Below are 21,482 nucleotides of genomic sequence, written 5' to 3'. Positions count from 1 at the left end.
CTGTGATATCATTCTGGAGGAACATTGTATCATTTCTTAACGCATGCATTACTAAATGACAATAAAAGAGGACTGCGTGTCCTTATAATCATAATCACTATTTCATGAGGTTTGGGTGACACTGGCAAATACTGTAATGGATTCAGCACTTCAGAGGACATTTTAATAGCTGACCACATTTCTGTGAAACAAGAGTCACATGTAAGCTCGGCTCTTCCAAGATGGCAGTGTTCCTTCTATTACTGGTTTTTATTGAACTGAGTTCACGGCAATTTGGTAGTTTAATAGTACTGATTATGAGTGCTAGCTTTTAACTTAGATTGAATTAACTGAATTTAAATTTCCAGCTATTGAACTTCTGTCCTCCATTTTTTCCCCAACCCAATGACACAACCATTGTCATTTTTAGCTAATGTGATTAAAATGATTTGTTTAGGACCCTAGCACATCTTTAATTCTGCTTTCTCAACAAGTTGACAGGTTATTTAATGTGATCTAAGCCCAAACTGCAAGCCTGTGAATATTTGTATCCACCATTCTTCATCTCAGGGTAGGCACCCTTAATCTGGTGCTGCCTGATAATGAGTTGTGGAAAAGTAAGATTGACCTAGGTGGAGTATCTTTTGAATGTATGTAGCTATGTTCTAGGCATTCTGTACAAATGCTGTTACTGTTATTTCCTAGAATGCAATTTCCTGCTATTAATAATTGTGTTACTGATATGGTAATTCAGGGAACATGGCTTCAGATAACATCAGAACATTTTCAGAATTTTAAGTCAGCAGAAATTAGATTGGATAAAGGAAATAAAAGACCGACCTCAGTAAAAGTAAGTTTAAAACAATTTAATTGTTAAAACTCGTTGGCTCATTCTAAAGGAGAAATACTGCTGACCTTGTTCAAGTTGACTAATGGGTGATTCCAGGCCATTACAATGTTCAACCTTTAAATCCCCTCAAACGTGCTGACCTAATAAACCATTCTGTTGTATCAGGAAATCTAAATGTAACCCCGGAACACATTACATTAGTGAATTTTTAGTACCAGATCTTGCACATAGCAATGGCTGGATAAGAAAATCCAAATATCCATGAACTCATGCCACCCATCACACACATTAGATAATCCTTTGAAATCCTCCAGTTCCCAGAGGGCAACAGCAATTCCACATCAATGCCCATTATACCATTAATGACTGTTACCAGTAACTATCATGTAAGAACACAAGATACAGGAGCAGAATTAGGCCATTGGCCCATCGAGTCTGCTCCGCCATTTTATCAAGGCTGATCCATTTAATCATAGTCATACTTTATTGATCCCGAGGGAAATTGGTTTTTGTTACAGTTGCACCATAAATAATTAAATAGTTATAAAACCATAAATAGTTAAATAGTAATATGTAAATTATGTCAGAAAATAAGTCCAGGACCAGCCTATTGGCTCAGGGTGTCTGACCCTCCAAGGGAGGAGTTGTAAAGTTTGATGGCCACAGGCAGGAATGACTTCCTATGACACTCTGTGTTGCATCTTGGTGGGATGAGTCTCTGGCTGAATGTACTCCTGTGCCCAACCAGTACCTTATGTAGTGGATGGGAGACATTGTCCAAGATGTCTTTGGAATTTGGACAGCATCCTCTTTTCAGACACCACTGTCGGAGAGTCCAGTTCCATCCCCCACAACATCACTGGCCTTACGAATAAGTTTGATGATTCTGTTGGTGTCTGCTACCCTCAGCCTGCTGCCCCAGCACACAACAGCAAACATGATGGCACTGGCCACCACAGACTCGTAGAACATCCTCAGCATTGTCCAACAGATGTTAAAGGACCTCAGTCTCCTCAGGAAATAGAGATGGCTCTGATACTTCTTGTAGACAGCCTCAGTATTCTTTGACCAGTCCAGTTTATTGTCAATTCGTATCCCCAGGTATTTGTAATCCTCCACCATGTCCACACTGACCCCCTGGATGGAAACAGGGGTCACTGGTGCCTTAGCCCTCCTCAGGTCTACCACCAGCTCCTTATTCTTTTTCACATTAAGCTGCAGATAATTCTGCTCACACCATGCGACAAAGTTTCCTACCATAGCCCTGTACCTAACCTCATCTCCCTTGCTGATGCATCCAACTATGGCAGAGTCGTCAGAAAACTTCACTCTCAGCCTCAATCTCTTGCCTTCATGCCTTGGCTAATCAAGAACCTATCAAACTCTGCCTTAAATATACGCAATGACTTGGCCTCCACTGCCACCTGTGGCAATGAATTCCACAGACTCAGCACTCTCTGGGTAAAGAAATTCCTCATCTCTGTTCTAAATGGAAGTCCCTTTATTCGGAGGCTGTGCCCTCTGGTCTTAGACTCCCCCACCATAGGAAACAACCTCTCCACATCCACTCTATCCAGATCTTTCCACATTTGATAGGCTTCATTCTTCTGAATTCCAGTGAGTATAGGCCCAGAGCCATGAATCGGTCTTCATATGGTAACCCTTTCATTTCTGGAATAATTCTTGTGAACCTTCTCTGAACTCTCTCCAAAGTCAGCACATACTTTCCTAGAAAAGGGACCCAAAATTTCTCCCAGTACAGTACTCCAAAGTGAGACCTTACCAGTTCCTTAAAAAGCCGCAACATTATATCCTTGATTTTATATACTAGTCCTCTCGAAAGGAATGCTGATATTACTTTTGCCTTCTCTACCTACAAAGTAACATTTAGGTGATCCTCCGTGAGGACTCCCAGGTCCCTTTGTACCTCCATAAATAGGCTACACTTTTATTTCTTCTTCCAAAGTGCATAACCATACATTTCCAGAAACTGTATTCCATTTATCACTTCTTTGAATCAATCTAAGTCCTTCTGCAGACTCCCTGCTTCCTCAACGCTACCTGCCCCTCCACCCATCTTTGTAACATCCACAAACTTGGCCACAAAGCCATCAATTCCATCATCCACATCACTGACATACAACATAAAAAGAAGTGGTCCCAGCACAGATCATGGTGGAACTATGAAGGCTCCCTTTATTCCCTTGCTTTGCCTGCCAATCAGCGAGTGCTCTATCCATGTGAGTATCTTTCCTGTAATACCATGGGCTCCTGTTAAGCAGTCTTGTGTGACATCTTGTCAAAGGCCTGAAAATCCAAATACACAACATCCACCAATTCTCCTTTGTCTATCCTGCTTGTTATTTCTTCAAAGAATTCCAACAGATTAGTCAAGCAAGATTCCGTGCTGACTTCAGCCCATTTCATCATGTGCCTTCAAGTATTCCAAAACCACATTCTTTAGCATTTGTAAACACGGGAAAGTCTGCAGATGCTAGAAATCCAAAGCACGCGCAAACTGCTGGAAGAACTTTGTGGGCTAGGCAGCATCTCTGAAAATGAATAAACAGATGACTTTTTGCACCAGGATCCTTAACAGTTATCTCCAATATCTTTGCAACCGCTGAGGTCAGGCTACCTGGTCTATAATTTCCTCTCTTCTGCCTCCCTCCCTTCTTAAAGAGTGGAGTGATATTTGCAATTTTCCAGTGCTCTAGAACCATGCCAGAATCTATTGATTCGTAAAAGATCATTATTAGTACCTCCACAATCTCTTCAGACATCTGTTTCAGAAACATGGGGTGTAGACCATCTGGTCCAAATGATTTATCTCCTTTCAGTTTCCCAAGCACCTTCTCCCTTGGAATGGCCACTTCACTCATTTCTGCTCCCTGACACTCTTGCTGCTAGTGTCTTCCACAGCAAAATACTTATTCAGTTTGTCTGCCATTTCTTTGTCCCCCATTACTACCTCTCCAGTGGTCCAATATCTACTCTTGCCTCTCTTTTACTCTTCATGTACTTGAAGAAACTTTTGGTATCCTTTTTAATATTACTCGCTAGCTTACTTTTGTATTCCATCTTTCCCTTCTTTATGACTTTTTTGTTGCCTTCTGTTGGTTTTTTAAAAGTTTTCCAATCCTCTAACTTCCCACTAATTTTGGCTCCATTATATGCCCTCTTTTTAGCTTTCATCGTGGCTTTTGACTTTCCTTGTCAGCCACTGTGCGTAATCTTGCCTTTAGAATACTATTTCTTCTTTGTGATGTACTGTATCTATTCTGTGCCTTCCAAATTGCTCTCAGAAATTCCAGCCACTGCTGCTCTGCTAACATCCCTGCGAGTGTCCCCTTCCAGTCAACTTTGGCCAGCTCCTTTCTCATGCTTCTGTAATTCCTTTTACTCCACTGTAATACTGATACATCTGATTTTACCTTCTCCCTCTCAATTGCAGAGTGAATTCTATCATATTATAATCACTGTTACCCAAGGGTTCCTTTATCTTAAGCTTTCTAATCAAATCTGGTTCATTGCATAACACCCAATCCAGAACAGCTGATCCCCTATTGGGCTCAACCACGAGCTGCTCTAAAAAGTCATCTTGTAGGCATTCTACAAATTCCCCCCCTTGGGATCCAGCACAAACTGATATTCCCAATCTACCTATATATTATAACATTGCCCTTTTGATATGCCTTTTCCATCTCCTGTTGTAATTAGTAGTAATTGTTACCGTTCGGAGCCCTGTATATAACTCCCATCACTTCCCCAATTGGTACGGGCAAAACAAAACATTTAAGTGAAACTAAGTCAAAACAAGGACTGAATGGAAGTTAAAAGAAATAAATACAAAATTTGTGCATTGGTATACAATTTCAAGAGAACAATTTGGCCTTGCTGTATGTTTTACAGGCAGAAAAATGGGCACCCAAGGGTCCTTCATTGCAGGTAGAAAAGATCCACTCATTCTGTCCAGATTATGTTGACAAGGATGCTAGGCTAGAATCTTTTTCTCTTTAATGAACTTGAAGACACAAGGTTAGATAATGTAAGCATGCAGTGCAGAAAACCAATATTTTAACAGCTCGTGCAACACACATCAAAGTTGCTGGTGAACGCAGCAGGCTAAGCAGCATCTGTAGGAAGAGGTGCAGTCAACATTTCAGGCCGAGACCCTTCGTCAGGACTAACTGAAGGAAGAGTGAGTAAGGGATTTGAAAGTTGGAGGGGGAGGGGGAGATCCAAAATGATAGGAGAAGACAGGAGGGGGAGGGATAGAGCCAAGAGCTGGACAGGTGATAGGCAAAAGGGATACGAGAGGATCATGGGACAGGAGGTCCGGGAAGAAAGACAAGGGGGGGGGGGACCCAGAGGATGGGCAAGAGGTATATTCAGAGGGAGAAAAAGGAGAGTGAGAGAAAGAATGTGTGCACAAAAATAAGTAACAGATGGGGTACGAGGGGGAGGTGGGGCCTAGCGGAAGTTAGAGAAGTCGATGTTCATGCCATCAGGTTGGAGGCTACCCAGACGGAATATAAGGTGTTGTTCCTCCAACCTGAGTGTGGCTTCATCTTTATAGTAGAGGAGGCCGTGGATAGACATGTCAGAATGGGAATGGGATGTGGAATTAAAATGTGTGGCCACTGGGAGATCCTGCTTTCTCTGGCGGACAGAGCGTAGATGTTCAGCAAAGTGGTCTCCCAGTCTGCGTCGGGTCTCGCCAATATATAAAAGGCCACATCGGGCGCACCGGACGCAATCTATCACCCCAGTCGACTCACAGGTGAAGTGTTGCCTTACCTGGAAGGACTGTTTGGGGCCCTGAATGGTGGTAAGGGAGGAAGTGTAAGGGCATGTGTAGCACTTGTTCCGCTTACACGGATAAGTGCCAGGAGGGAGATCAGTGGGGAGGGATGGGGGGGACGAATGGACAAGGGAGTTGTGTAGGGAGCGATCCCTGCGGAATGCAGAGGGGGGGGGAGGGAAAGATGTGCTTAGTGGTGGGATCCCGTTGGAGGTGGCGGAAGTTACGGAGAATAATACGTTGGACCCGGAGGCTGGTGGGGTGGTAGGTGAGGACCAGGGGAACCCTATTCCTAGTGGGGTGGCGGGAGGATGAAGTGAGAGCAGATGTACGTGAAATGGGGGAGATGCGTTTAAGAGCAGAGTTGATAGTGGAGGAAGGGAAGCCCCTTTCTTTAAAAAAGGAAGACATCTCCCTCGTCCTAGAATGAAAAGCCTCATCCTGAGAGCAGATGCGGCGGAGATGGAGGAATTGCGAGAAGGGGATGGCGTTTTTGCAAGAGACAGGGTGAGAAGAGGAATAGACTGCTTTGCTGAACATCTACGCTCTGTCCGCCAGAGAAAGCAGGATCTCCCAGGGGCCACACATTTTAATTCCACATCCCATTCCCATTCTGACATGTCTATCCACGGCCTCCTCTACTGTAAAGATGAAGCCACACTCAGGTTGGAGGAACAACACCTTATATTCCGTCTGGGTAGCCTCCAACCTGATGGCATGAACATCGACTTCTCTAACTTCCGCTAGGCCCCACCTCCCCCTCGTACCCCATCTGTTACTTATTTTTATGCACACACTCTTTCTCTCACTCTCCTTTTTCTCCCTCTGTCCCTCTGAATATACCTCTTGCCCATCCTCTGGGTCCCCCCACCCCTTGTCTTTCTTCCCGGACCTCCTGTCCCATGATCCTCTCGTATCCCCTTTTGCCAATCACCTGTCCAGCTCTTGGCTCTATCCCTTCCCTCCTGTCTTCTCCTATCATTTTGGATCTCCCCCTCCCCCTCCAACTTTCAAATCCCTTACTCACTCTTCCTTCAGTTAGTCCTGACAAAGGGTCTCGGCCTGAAACGTCGACTGCACCTCTTCCTAGAGATGCTGCCTGGCCTGCTGCGTTCACCAGCAACTTTGATGTGTGTTGCTTGAATTTCCAGCATCTGCAGAATTCCTGTTGTTTTTTTTAACAGCTCGTTTTCAGTTCCATATTTATGCTGTAAAGGAAAGCAATGTGTATATAATGAATGTAATGTTGCACTATGATGCAGAATCATATTCTAAATGTAAACATACAAGTCACAGTTATCAATAGCATTTATATGGTAAGATGTGCACCAAGTGATGTGTATGGTGGATGCTGTATACATTTAACACCAGCTATTGTTCACATGACAGGTTGGGGTACAAATCCCCTTTCAGACCTTAGCCCAACCAGACTCTGAATAATCAACTTATCTCACATGCACATTACCACCACACAACTGTGGCATAAGTAGTTAATCACTATCATTCAAAAGTAAATTTTACACAGTCTTGCCTTCATGTCCAACTCGATGGTTCTTCCCTGTTTTGCTTTAAAACACAGAGCTGGTCACTCTGGGGTCTCCTTTTCCAAGTATTGGTTTACTTCAACGTTACAAAGCAATGCATTCTTCAAAGATGCAAGTTGTTCCAGACCTTGGAAAGCAATACATCCTTTATGTTTTGTCTCACTCCCTTCAGTCAATATACTAGGATTGTTATCAAATACAAAGATATGCTTTACCCATAAATAATGAGTGCAAATCCAGGGCTTCAATTTCAGAATAATATTGCCATTCAAAATAAACAGATTCCTTGGCCAGGTTAATAGAATGAAATCCTTCCTGCTGATCAGTTACATGTAGTTTCTAGGTAAAATGTTGAAGATTTACTTAGGACACACAAATGACACCCAAGCCTCTTAAGAGAAAACAATACCAGGCAATTTGCAAATTTAAAAAAATGAAGTGATGCTTCAGTTTCAAGTTAAACATTTCTTTTTATTCATTCTCTGCTGGTGGTTTCTTTCTAAGTGCTTTCTATTTGATTCAAAACATTGGCCAATTAAACCGATCTTTAGTTTGCACTCCAGGTTATGCAGTGCTAAACCACATCCGCTAGGGGATGCCAAGAATCTCCCATTACCAGAAAAATGGCTGCAGCAAGACTAATTTCAATAAATAGATGCTCAACAATAATGTAACATTTAAATAATCTGAACATGATTGCTTGGAAAAAGATTTACAGTGATTCAGAATGGCAGCAAAACTCAAGTCCTATACAATTTACAGACATAATGCAGCATAAATTTCAGCAGGCCATTCAATTATTATACAACTCAGAACATAAATTTGACAGATTATTACTGTACACGAGTTTTGTTAAGTGAACGTTACATTGCAGGAAGCATCTCAAGCAAACTTCTTACAATTTTATAGATACTTATTTACAGAGACCTTTAAGATCTCTCAGAAAGAGTTCATTAAAATAGACTCTTTGTCATATTTAAAATAGACATTGAGATGATGTGTATACATTTCTGTAAACTTTTGTTTAAACTGACAGGTAAGCGAAACTAGAGTTTCTAGAATATCTGTTAATGTAGTCATGTGCAAACATTGCAATTCAATGCAAGTACAAAGTAGACAATTTTATCCGTAGGCTGGTTAAAAGATTGCTCCTTAGGAAATTTAACAAAATAGAAAAGTTAACACCCATGCTTCAGGCACAAGTGTTTTTGGCATCTGAAAAATTTTAAATTCTAAAACTGCCAGATACTGAAATGTATGCAATCAAAACCAGCAAAGTAACAAAATATACATCTGGTAGAATTTCAGAACCAGTAAAAATGCCGAACTTTTTTTTTCTCCCCCCAGATGATCAAGAGGGATCACATAAATGAGGAAAAAATAAAGTAGCTATTTGTACAGCAGACAACAAAGACATGGTGCTGAAGTGTGAAATGTTCATTTTCGAATCCTGGCCTGTTCAATGTCAGTTGACAAGGTCCATGGCATGTATCTGAGTTTATACAATCCTCTGTTTAATAAACGAGACTTCTGTTTTAATTCTTCAATTAGCCGGAGTGTAGAGAGTATCTTTCCTTTCCAGGTGGTGAAGGAATGTTTAGGCTAGGTTTATTCTCTGCCTGTGCTGACATCCATCCAACAAATTCATCCTGTCGAGTTACTAGGTTAAAAACAAAAATCTTCTTAGGGAAGGCAGTTGCATTAAAGATTTCTAATGCTGCAATAACCTTCATGGGATGCAGTTCTGTGTAAGTTAAAAAAAGAAATTAATATTTTAAAATAATTCATTTCAATTTCCTGGAACCATGAAATGTCAACATTACAGAGCAATATATGTGGAATATAGGTTTGCTATAGAAATTCAAGTGTCTTGGGAGATTAATGGGGTAAGTGTTCCTCATGACTTGGGATACACTCTTGATAAGAGCAGACTATTTCAAAAAATGAAGATAATTATTTTTGTTTCAGGTCTTGAATATTTTTATAGTTCTGCACCACAGTGACATGTGGATACTCCAGATTAAGACTGAAAAAAATTTTAGACACCATGGAAAGGGAATTGGGTTGAGGAAGTAGACACTTCCTCCACTCTCCTATTGCAATAGATCATATCTGATTCTGTACTTCGCCCATTTTTGCCTCATTTCCATAACCTCCATTTCCTCGAGTACCCAAACATAGATTTCACTTTAAAAATCCTCAATGACTGAGTATCCACAGACCTCCAAGACAGAGAATTTCAATTCACAATGTTCTAAACACAGCCCTATATAATCTTAGCAAAGCTTTCTACAGGGCAACACCTCATAGGGTGCAGTTTCATTCCCTTACCTTTAGGAGGGTTTAAGAGTCAATAAGTCATATATTGTGGTTTGCTGGTGGATGAATCAGATCAAAGTTTATTATTCATTTATTTATTGGGATGCAGTGGGAATAGGCCCTTCCAGCCCTTTGAGCCATGCTACCCAGCAATACTCTGACTTAATCCTGGCCTAATCACAGGACAATTTACAATGCCCAATTAACTTACTGACCGGTACATCTTTGGACTGTGGGACGAAACCAGAATTCAAAGTAAATTTATTATGAAAGTACATACATGTCAGCATATACAATCCTGAGATTCACTTCCTTGTGGGTATACGCAATAAATAATAAGAATATTAACCACAATAGAATTTAAAAAATCATCGCCCCCATAGTTAAGAAATAATTTACTATGCTTACACAAACAGTAATATTACACCTTTTAAAAAAAAGTATAACAAACATTTCATTTAAAGTACTTGAGATAATATAATCTTAGTTAAAAGATAATGCTATTATGCTATGACGATTATCACTTAGGAGTTCTTGTTCATGGAAAACAAAATAACAGAAGCTGGTATTCCTGAAGCCATAATTGTGATCTGACATGATATGTTAGTACAGTTATTAAATCACTCGACTGGCAATCCCAAGGCCTCATCCAACGTTCTTGAGAGACAAGTTCAAATCCTCTGCAACAGCTAAATAAATCTGGAATGCTAGTAGTATCAAAAAATAGCTACTGTACTGCAAAATTACCAGACAGCCATAAAATCCACCTGGTTCAGTTGTCATGAAGGGACAGAAATCTGCCATCCTTACCTCAATAATTGGTCCAATCAATTGCCCTCAGTTTAGATCAGGAGTTCCCAACCTTTTATTTTACACCATTAACCAAAGGGTCTGTGGACCCCAGGTTGGGAACCCCGGGTTTAGAGGCAGCTTGAATGGGAAATAAATGCTTGCTTAACTAATACCCTCTATAATCATTTGGAAAACAGAATTCCAAACATTCACCATTCTGTGCAAGAGATTTTAACTTGTCTTCTTTAACAAACTTTCCTTTATTTAAAGAATCCAATTCTTGGTTCTAGATTCCTCAGCCTGTGGAAAGATCCTCCTTGCATCCAGCCTATGACATTCTTAAAATTTTCAATGAGATCACCTCCTGTCCTTCTGAACTCTAGAGAATGCAGGCCTACTCCATTCAGTCCCTCCTCACACAACTAACCCTGTACCAGTCCAGTGAACGTTTGTTGGACACCCACCATGGGAAATATGCCATTTCTTAGACATGGAGACCAATAACCTGTCCTGGCCTAACCACAGAGACATCATTCATTAACACCTCTATTTTCTTGGAGGCAAAAGAAATTTGGCATTTCCCTGTTGACCCTTACTATTTTTTAGTCCAGGCACCATAGAAAGCATCCCATCTAGATGCATCATGGTTTGGGACGCCAACTGCTCTGCCCATAACAGCAGGGAGTTGTGGATACAGCTCAGCCTATCACAGGAGCCAGCTTTCCCTCCATGGACTCTGCCTCTACTTCTTGGTACTTCAGTTAGCAGTCAGCATAATCAAAGACCCTACCCACCTTGAACATCCTCTCTTCTCCCCCCTTCCATTGGGCAGAAGATACAAGAGTATGAAAGAATATCCCAAAAAGCTCAAGGACAGCTTCTACCTTGCACTTATAAGAACAATATGATGGATTTGTGACCTCACAACCTTGTCATGAACTTGCACTTTATTGTCTGACTGCACTTTCTCTGTAGCTGCTGCACTTTATTCTGAATGCTGTTATTGTTTTACCTTCTACTACTTTGATGCACTGTGTAAGGAATTGATCTGTATGAACAGTAAGCAAGACAAGCTTTTCACTGTATCTCAGTACATGACAAAAATAAACCAATGTCAATTCAAATCTGATACACCAGATGTTCAAAAATATTCCACATGTCTAGAGCCACAAAACACAGAAGCAAGATATTCACGCAAACACGAGAAAATCTGCAGATGCTGGAATTTTAAGCAACACACATAAAAGTTGCTGGTGAATGCAGCAGGCCAGGCAGCATCTATAGGAAGAGGTCCAGTCGATGTTTTGGGCCGAGACCCTTCGTCAGGACTAACTGGAAGAAGAGCTAGTAAGAGATTTGAAAATGAGAGGGGGAGGGGGAGGGGGAGCCCACTAGGTCCACATCAACCATTAACCGTGATGTTAAGCTAACAGACTGATAAGCCCCCTCTCTCTCATTTCTGAAATAGTGGGGTCACGCATGCAACCCCTACCCCTGCCCCTCCATCTCACCTGTTCCTAAACAAATTTTTTGTAGTCACAATGAAACTGACCCAAAATTCACAATTTGACTCAAGGACAGAAACTTTTCTTATGTTGGTCATCATTTCACGTTTCTGCTATATGAAATAATGACCAGCATTCAAAGGTGACTGATTTCATTTAGAGTATTTAGCAACAGGGAAATGGATTTTTTTTGCACTACTTATTGTGTAAAATTCTTTCTTGCCCTTTGGTGCATACTGGAGCACATCAACCCGAAGGAAGGTTAGTCAGAATCATAATCAGGTTTAATATCACTGACATATGTCATGAAATATGTTGTTTGCAGCAGCAGTACATAATAGTGAAAAAACTACAATTACAATAACTATAATATATACTGCAAAAAGAGAGCAAAAGAAAAAATTAGTGAGGTAGTGTACATGAGTTCATTGTCAATTCCGAAATCTGATGGTGGTGGGGAAGAAGCTGTTCCTAAGTGTGTGACTTCAGACTCCTGTTCTCCTTCCTTGATAGTTCAATTCAAATCAAAATTTCAAGATTGTTTAATGTCATTCTCAGTGTACAAGTGTAAAGGAGAATGAAAAAATTGTTAGTCTGGATCCAATGCAGCACAAAACAAAATGCAATAAGATAAAGTACACAATAATAATAAAAACATCAACCTATCTTGTGTATTTATATTTAAATACATTGATTGTATATCCATAAAGTGGTATTTGGCACAGGAGCGTCTGTACATAAGGCGACTGACAGGAAATGATAAAGTAGTGGTGATTGGAGGTGTCGAGGAGTTAGTTAGTGGATGGAGGTGTTGATCAACTTTACTGTTTGGAGAAAGTAACCGTTTTTGAGTCTGATGGATGCTCCACCCTGATGGGAGTGGGACAAAGAGTCCATGAGCAGGGTGGCTGGGATCCTTCATGATGTTACTAGCCTTTTTCCGGCACATTTCTGTATATACTGTATGTTCTTGATGGCAGGGAGGCTGATGCCCATGATGCATTGGGTAGTTTTGACCACCTGTTGTACAGCCTTCCGGGGGGGGGGGGGGGGTCCTTAATGACAAATGCTGCCTTTTTGAGGCATTGTCTTTTGTAGATGTCCTCGATGCTGAGGAGGTTAGTGTCCATGTTGAAGCTGGCCAAGTTTAGCAGTTTCTGTAGCTTTTTTTGATCCTGTGCAGTGGCCCCTCCAAACCAGATAGTGATGCAACTAGTTAGAAGGCTTTCTATAGTACATCTGAAGAAATTTGCAAGCGTTTTTGCTGACATACCAAGTCTCCTCAAACTCCTAATGAAAAATAGCTGCTATTGCATCAAATTGCATCAACATTTTGGGTCCAGGATAGATTTTCAGAAATGTTCACACCCATGAACTTGAAACTGTTCACCCTTTCCACTGCTAATCCCTCCATGAGATCTGGTGTGTATTCCCTTGATTTCCCTTTCCTGAAGTCTTCAATCAAATTCTTGGTCTTACTGACAGTGAGTGCAAGGTTATGGTTGTGACACCACTCAACTAGCTGATCGATATCACTCCTGCACACCTCCTTGTTACCATCTGAAATTCTGCTAACAATAGTTGTGTCATTGGCAAATTTATAGCTGCTGTTTAAGCTGTGCCTAATCACACAGTCATGGGTGTGGAGAGAAAGAGTAAAGCAATGGGCTCTGTACGTATCCTTGAGGTGAGCCAGTGTTGACTGTCAGTGAGGAGGAGATATTATTTCTGATATGCACTGACTGTGGTCTCCCGATGAGGAAGTTGCAGAGGGAGGTACAGAGGCCCAGGTTTTGGAACTTGTTGATTAGTACTGAGGGTCTGATGGTGTTGAATGCTGAGCTATAATCAATAAACAGCAGTCTGATGTAGGTCAAATGTTTTGCATTCACACAATAGGAGTATGCAGTCAAATTTCTGTTTTTCCTGTTCCATGTCAAATCACCAGGTCAAATAATTCTAACAAGATAATTTCTCATAAACAAGGTTACCTTGTCTTAAATTGGAATGGTTAACTCTTAAGCTTAGTTTCCCTCTGTGCAGAATGCACAGCACAATCTTTATTTGCATAATTTGTCTAAACTGGTCTGATGATCCAATGACTTCGCGATATCCCATTTCCCAGCAGGTGGCAGTCCTCTCCTGGAGCCGACCCCAAAAAATGTCTACCTAGATACAGTTTTCTTTACACTGGTAGCATAGGGTTGCACTGTGCTGGAGACACTTAGATTAGGTTCACTGGCTGTCTGGATATATTTTTCAGTATTGTTTTCACAACTTTGAATGAAAAACTAACTCAAACTGGAGTTCCACACCACCAGGTTCAATACAAGCTACTTCCCTTCAACTATTCTGTTCTTGAACCAATCATCACAATCCTAATCACTGCAGTTTAGCAACACTGCGACCACTTTGATCTCTTGCACTAAAATTGACAATTTTTTTGTTCTACTTGTATCCTTTCTTGTAAAAAATGTGTTCCACTTATTTTAATGTATGTTTTTCTCGTGAATGCTGCTCGTATGATGCTATGGGCCTGCGATGGTGCTGTAAATAAGTTTTTTCATTGCAACTATGTATGTAGTTACTTATGCTTATGACAATAAACTTGACTTTATTGGATAACATGATCCTAGTTGTGCAAGAGACAGCCATTTTAGGTTCATGTGCAGGAAATGGAAGCAGCTTTAATGGCCACTGTGTAGACAACAGATATTAGTTTACTTGGGCATTCGATTATTAATTCAATTAATTCAGTCAAACATTGTGAGCCGAAAGGTGTATCTCTGTTCTATGTTCTAGCTTGTTGGGCTGTTAAATGGAAGGTGCAGTATTTAACAGTTCCTCTCTGGATATTCACGCCATCATGATTCTTTGTTTGGTTTTAACTTTTCACAGGAAGAGATCATTTCAGGTGCTCGTGGCTTTTCAGAGCATCTCACGTTCTTACAATAGGTTAATTGCACAAAGATCATTTTGATGATACTGACATTGTTGTGGCTGTAATTTTGATCTGCTTCATTCTCTTGAAACACCCACAATGAAATCACAAACCTAATTTGATTTATCAACACCCACCCACACTCCCTGTCAGAAAGCAAATAAATAATAAAGAGGAAAACAAAAGGAATACTAAGATTGTTGGTTTGAGATCTACTTAGACTTGTGCAGATAATCTAGGCTGTCGTTCCATTACTACACTGAGGGAGTGCTGCATTGTCATTGGTGCCATCTTTCAGGTGAAACATTAAACAGAGGCTCTGCCTGTCTTCTCAGGTGGACACAAAATGACCTCAGGTCCCATAGCTCTAGCTTAAGTGGCACAGTGGACTTGTCCTCATGTTTCTGGTCTAATATTAATCCCTTAACTAAGTTCACATAAAAGAGATAATTAGGTCAAAACTGGAGGATAGGACACTGGCTTGAAGCTTCAATTCTGTTTCTCTCTACAAAGATGCTGCCCATTCTGTGGAATATTTCCAGCACCCTTTTTAAATTTCTGTACAACAGCAAGTATTTTCTTGCTCCCAGTACAGTAACTAGAAGAGTAGGATGCTTCTGGAAGAAGTGCTTCAGTGTAGGTGTTCAAACATTACTATTTAGGGGAGTAACTTAAAAATTGAATATTAACAGTTTCTTTTATCTTTCTACAGACAGTTCATGTGGATAAACACAAATACTAACTAAAGACTCGAGAAGGAAACGACCTTGGCATTGTACGCAAGCCTCCAAATTACCTCCATAAACAAAAAGATGCCCAAATGAAAACATATCGAAAGGTCGTTATTTGCTACGGGAAAACTGTTTGAGATGGGGAGGGCAGTCAGTGTCAAGTTTCTACATTTGAATGCTAACCTTTATGTGGAATTGGTTGTTTGCACACTCAAAGTTGGTTTCTGCATTCCAGTAGATTTCTGCAGAATCTGATTGGAGAGATGGGGGTAGTTGAGTGGGGACAGCTTATATTTAATAAAATGATATGCAATACATACAAAATGTTGGGGGAACTCAGCAGATCAGGCAGCATCTATGAAAAAGAATAAACAGTTGATGTTTCAGGCAGAGACCTTTCTTCAGGTCTTTAGTATTTTGCAAGTTGCTTTGGATTTCCAACATCTGCAGACTTTCTCATGTTTGTAAAATTATATGCATTCCTATTGCTTTTCCCCCACTCTCAGTGTTTCAAAATGCCTTACATCCAATGAACTACTTTATAATTTGGAGGCAATGGCAATATAAAACAAAATGGAGGTATTATCATACCTAACCTAGCGAGCATTTGGCACAATTTGTGCTACTTTAGATAGTCACTTAGATGGTTAAATGGAAAGTCACAACCACTATTTTCTTCAAGACCATTTCCCCATGGTATAGAGACCACCTCAAAGAAACAGCTGGAAAGTTTCTATATCTGATCAGACACCATTCATTCTCGTGGGCACATACAATCCTTATGAGTACCTAGCTTTCATCAATTATTGGCTTACCCAGATAGACCACTTATAGCAGTCAAGTCTTTTTTAAAAATTGAAACAATGACGTAGTCTAACCATGGATAAGAAGAATGAGATGTGAATAAAAAGGAATGGTTGCATTACCAAAGTATATGTTAGTGATTTTACTGCAGTGGGTGAAATTTCAGGTCTCAAGTGTCTCTACTTCCTCAAAAGAGAACAATTTAAAAAACTTCTGTCCTCCTCTCAGAATCACAAATCTCGGTTTTGTAATCCATTTCAAATTACAGATGAATACATTGAAGTTACTCCATGTCATTGTGCCTTCATAGTGATAACGGCTGTGGGTTTGGGAGGTTACAAAAATAGAATACTTAGTTGAATTCTTGCCCAAGTTAAAAGCCAATTTAACTCCATAGAGAGGGGAAAAATTTACAAGACAGTGCAATTTATGCACCGGATTTTTCCCCCCATACAGATGCTGTATATAATGAGTTCATGGAGAAACAGACTGCTCAAAATACAGAGGCGTTTAGGTCTTTAGAATAGTACTAGCTAGTGAATTGTGACCCTGGCATGTCTGATATCTGGTCTGCTTGGGGCTTAATTACTGAGCCAAGAGTGTCTGATGTACTTTGTCTCCACTCCCTCAGCAATGGAGCAACTGCAGCTGAAGCATCAATTTAATTCCATTTGTTGGAAAGGATTTTACAACCTTTTTAAAAATGCTAAATGACTGTTTAAAACATCAATAGTGACTTTTTTAATGAATAAATTAAAATATTTTTGTTTAAAAATTTTTTTTCTTTCAACTGAAAGTGAATATCTCTGGTAAACAAAGGGAATTTTGAAATTATGAAACACCCTTTGACAGTGAAAATTGACAAGAGGTTATCAGTTAGTCCTGACGAAGGGTCTCGGCCTGAAACGTCGACTGCACCTCTTCCTACAGATGCTGCTTGGCCTGCTGCGTTCACCAGCAACTTTGATGTGTGTTGCTTGAATTTCCAGCATCTGCAGAATTCCTGTTGTTTAAGAGGTTCTCAAGGCATTTTGTCAGTGGGACGTTCCCACCACAATTGAAGCAGCCACTTGAGCAGATATTGTTGTTCCTTTCCACGGCTTGTGACGTATAGGTGGCAACCTTGCTGTTTCCTTATATTTGTTTTTTTTAAATTGAGGCCGAGTTGCTAGCCTGCCACTCGGTGTAGCAGGGACAGAAAGTATGCAAGGAGCCGTCCGGATTCGAACACTGGGTCACTCACCTCCAAGTCCATTGCAGATGCCACTATACCACCAGTTGTCTACTTGAGCAGGTACTGGCTGTACAAAGGAGGTGAGACTATGGGGCGAGTGTAAGGGTGGCCACAAAGCTCAGTTCCTGTTGAATGTGATCGAGCTCATTAATGTGTTCGTTTCCCCTGAAGCTTCAAAGGAAGCAATCGGCAACAGTGTACAGATTTTGAATGTGCATCCTCTCAATGGCAGAGATTTGTCATGTGTAAAAGGGTTAGTGAGTACTTTTGTTATTTTTCTTTTTAGGAAACAAAAAAACTGAAAATATTGGAGGTAAGCCACTCTGCTTTTGCCATGCATTAAGAGACTCCATAGGGACAATATCAAAGGTGCGACTTTACAGAGGGATTACTGTTCACACTGTACCCTGCTCATTCTCCTCACCCCCACCCCCCCACAATAGAACTACGGACTCTTTCAGTTGGATCTCCTTTTGCTACCTGGATAGTAAGCCACTAAGAGAAGCTTCCTTCCTGTCTGTGCATCTTGATGAACCTCAAAGTACTGTTGCTGAAAACATCCTCAGCATCTCCTGTCTATTCATTCCGAACAAACAGAACACTATAGAATTCACAGGGAGAAAGGAGATGGTAAACTGCATATTTAAATCACTCACATAAAATTCTTAGGGGGTCATTGGGGTAAATGCGGGAAGGACAGTTTCCTGGCCCGAGGAGCATGGACCTAGGAACTACAGCCTCAAGATAAGGAAAGATTTCTTCACTCTAAAGGCAATAAATCTTCAGAATTCTCGACTTCAGAATCTGTAGAAGCTCTGTGTTCAAAACACAGATGGATATTAAAGGAAATCAGGGAGATAGGTATAAGTCAGGAAATTGGATAGATCAGTCATAACCTTTTTGAATGGTGGAGTATGTCTCAGGGGCTGAATAGTCCATTCCTGTTCTTAGATTTTATGTTCTTCATGCTTTCCTTGTAGAAATACAAGCAGCTTTTATCAGCCTAGCCTTTATAGTAATTTTGTGCAGCATGCTCAATACTTCATGCTATAATTATGTTGCTGCTTGTCATTTACATGGCAATGCATACTAGAAATCATTTAAAATTAAGGAGCCTTCTAAACAGAAATCTGATAATTGTGCAACTTCAACATTAACTTTGAATGATTATAAACTAATTTTATTTTTACTCAGGATTAGTTTGTGGAAGTTTGAAAACTTAGAATTGTGCTTAATCATAAGTAATTTTCTTTTACCTCTCACTGGTCCTAATAGTAATTTTGTCACTATACACATAACTTGTTTAATCTACTTGCTCACAGGAGTCTAATTAAGCCAAACAATTCATTAGTGTTCCAGTATTTTCAAAGCATTTATTCTAATTTACCACCTGCTTGGTAAATTGGGTCAGGATGCATCGAAGCAGAAAGTGTTGCTAAGTGCCCACATTGGAACAAATCCAAAATGGGTAAATTGTCAGTGAAATAAAACACTAAGAACAAAAAATACTTCTCAAATGGAACCATTAATCTTTCAGTTCACATTTCATAATTAAAATAGCCATACAAATGAAGAAAATAACTTCAAGTCTATCCTTAAGCCATTTACCCAAATTGATATTTTATTCCTTAATGCCTTCTGACCACACAATGAACTCATTGAAATGGAGACTTGTAAACAAGACATTTATCAGTATTAAACTACAAAAGGAAAATTATTAATAATTGATATTGTGGCTATGTAGTATTTGTGATTCAATCTTGCATTTACATTAATGTATGTGCTACAATAAGGGAAATAAAAATGTCCTCTTATGGAACGGTCCATTCCCACGCATTTGCACTTACCAAACGAATGTCAAATTCAGAATCGTCATCATTTTCTATTTCAAGTGTACTTTTCTCCAATGTTAAGCAGATTGCACTGTCTTCCAAAGTCACAGTGGAGCTAGTTGGATTTCCTTCTCTGAAATTACATTAAAATTAAAAATAGAGGTTTGTCAAAATCTTTGAGAGATTGCAAGTTTGGCATCCCATATTACAAACAAGGTTGCTACACAGCTTAATAGCCGACTGCCTTGGATAGTGTGAACATCAATGTGGGCTTCTAGGTAGGCAGAAATAAACAATGTATCTGAAACTGCAAAATCTTTGAACATGTTCCAAAGATTTTTCAGAGAAAGATGGAAGTCTAATTTAACCCAACATCATTTCAAGGAGGTTAAATATTTTCTTCCTGCAGTGGTTAGAAAAGGTTAAGATTGCTTTCTTTGGAACAGAGAAGAGGCAGAGCAGGGGGATTTAGCTGAGGTGTGTGAAATAAAGGGGGAGTGAGTAGGAAGAAATTATTCCCTTAATCTTTGTCATGGAACATGGATTTTAAGGTTGGATGATTACAAGAATTTTTTTTTAAATCACCTATGGAACTGGATGTGTCTAAGAACAAAAAATACTCAAATGGATACTTCACTGCTTGATAAGGTACTGAAGGTAAAAATCACACTGTTTTAAGAATATTTCCCAGATGAACATTCAACATGTAAAACCTACAAAGGGTGGAACCAAAGTTAGTCTCAATAACATTATTATTTATGGACATGGTTGCTAAAATCAGTTTCTCCTGCATTGAAAATTACTAGAGTGATCAGAACAAACAATCTAAGAATTCAAAAGCATTAAATCAAGGTGGGCAAGCGACTGTTTGCTACAATACCAGGCACAACTAAATTGAGCTAATATCTGGAATGTACAAACTTAGTTACAGATATTGAAGATTGAAGGCTGCAGATGCTAGAAACATAAAATAAAAATAAAAATACTGGAAACATTCAGCACGTTAGGCTGCATGAGGGAAAAGAAAAAGTTAGCCAAGGGACACTGACCCTATGCAATCTATGGAAAAAAAAAGTTAATGTTTCAGGTCAAAGGCTTTTTCCCATAACTGGGAAAGCTTGTTGTAGGGAGGCTAGGAGAGAGGAAATATCTCTAAGAGAGTGATTGCAGGGTCTACATTGTTTACGGAGGTTTCTGGTTGACAGATAAGTGAAGTCAGTTAGAAAGAGGGACATGTTCAAGCTGTCAAATGCAGGTCATTGCTAAAACCAAAAGAATGGTGAAAATGTCAAATACATCAGGCAGTGTCTGTGGAAAGAAAAAAAAATTCACTTAATGTGACAGATGGATAATCTTACACCAGAACTAATCAATCAGAGAAAGCAGTTTAGAGAAAATTGTTCAATTCAGTATGGTGTCCTGTAGGCTCCAATGTATCCAGTTGAAAGACTAGGTGTTTTCCCTTAAGCTTGTGTTGGGCTACACAAACTGTGCAGGAGTCTAAAGTGGGGCAGGAGAGAGATTTAAAGTGACAGGGATGACCCCCATGGACTAAATGAGGTGCTCTACATGGGTGAACTTCCAGTTGCCCATCACGTTAAGTCTCCACCCTACCCCCTCTCTGACCTGCATGCTCAGAGCATCCTGCACTGTTCCAATGAGGACTAACAAAGTTCGAAGTACATTTATTATCAAAGTATGTATGCCTTGAGATTAGTCTCCTTACAGGTAGTCACTAAATCAAAGAAACCCAAAAGAACCTATTAATAAAGACTGTCAATGTGCAAAATAAAAAGCACATTGTGCAAATAATCAGAAGCAGGCAACTAACATTCAGAACTAAAGTTCACAAAAGTGAGTTCACAACCACAAAGCCAGTTAGTTGCAGGCCAGAGCCTCAGTTCAGCACAGAAATGAATAAACCTATCTGAGCAGTGAGCAGAACACTGGTCTGTCCCTCACCATGGGGCTGACATCCCGACCTTTCCAATCTGATCCGGTGATTAAATTGGTCAAATACTGCCTCGTTCTTCGCTCACAAGTGCGGGCCCGTGTCCACTCCAGCAGTGGCATGTTCCTTGCTGCTTGGTCTAGGCCCCACCACCTCATTTTCCGCCTGTACACACCATGCCACAACTGTCCTGCAC

General features: G+C 40.2%; 1 protein-coding gene across 15 annotated transcripts in view; it reads right to left on the bottom strand.

Annotated features, from left to right (window-relative positions):
• Positions 1-7,641: 7,641 nt before the first annotated feature.
• Positions 7,642-21,482, bottom strand: part of pip5k1ba (phosphatidylinositol-4-phosphate 5-kinase, type I, beta a) — a 175,829-nt gene continuing 161,988 nt past the window's right edge. For 14 of the 15 annotated variants that reach the window (XM_072258079.1, XM_072258069.1, XM_072258082.1 and 11 more), the window contains 2 exons: positions 19,351-19,468; positions 7,642-8,921 (listed from right to left, as the gene is read on the bottom strand). In XM_072258079.1, coding sequence (XP_072114180.1) covers positions 8,907-8,921; positions 19,351-19,468 — 133 coding nt within the window. In that variant the 3' untranslated portion in view covers positions 7,642-8,906. The remainder of the gene's footprint in view (positions 8,922-19,350; positions 19,469-21,482) is intronic. The other variant, XM_072258081.1, reaches the window with a different exon arrangement.

Source organism: Mobula birostris, chromosome 5 (assembly GCF_030028105.1).
Source record: "Mobula birostris isolate sMobBir1 chromosome 5, sMobBir1.hap1, whole genome shotgun sequence".
NCBI classification, from domain to species: Eukaryota; Metazoa; Chordata; class Chondrichthyes; order Myliobatiformes; family Myliobatidae; genus Mobula; species Mobula birostris.
The sequence above is the reverse complement of the archived record's forward strand: the minus strand, read 5'-3'. Positions and strand labels throughout refer to the sequence as shown.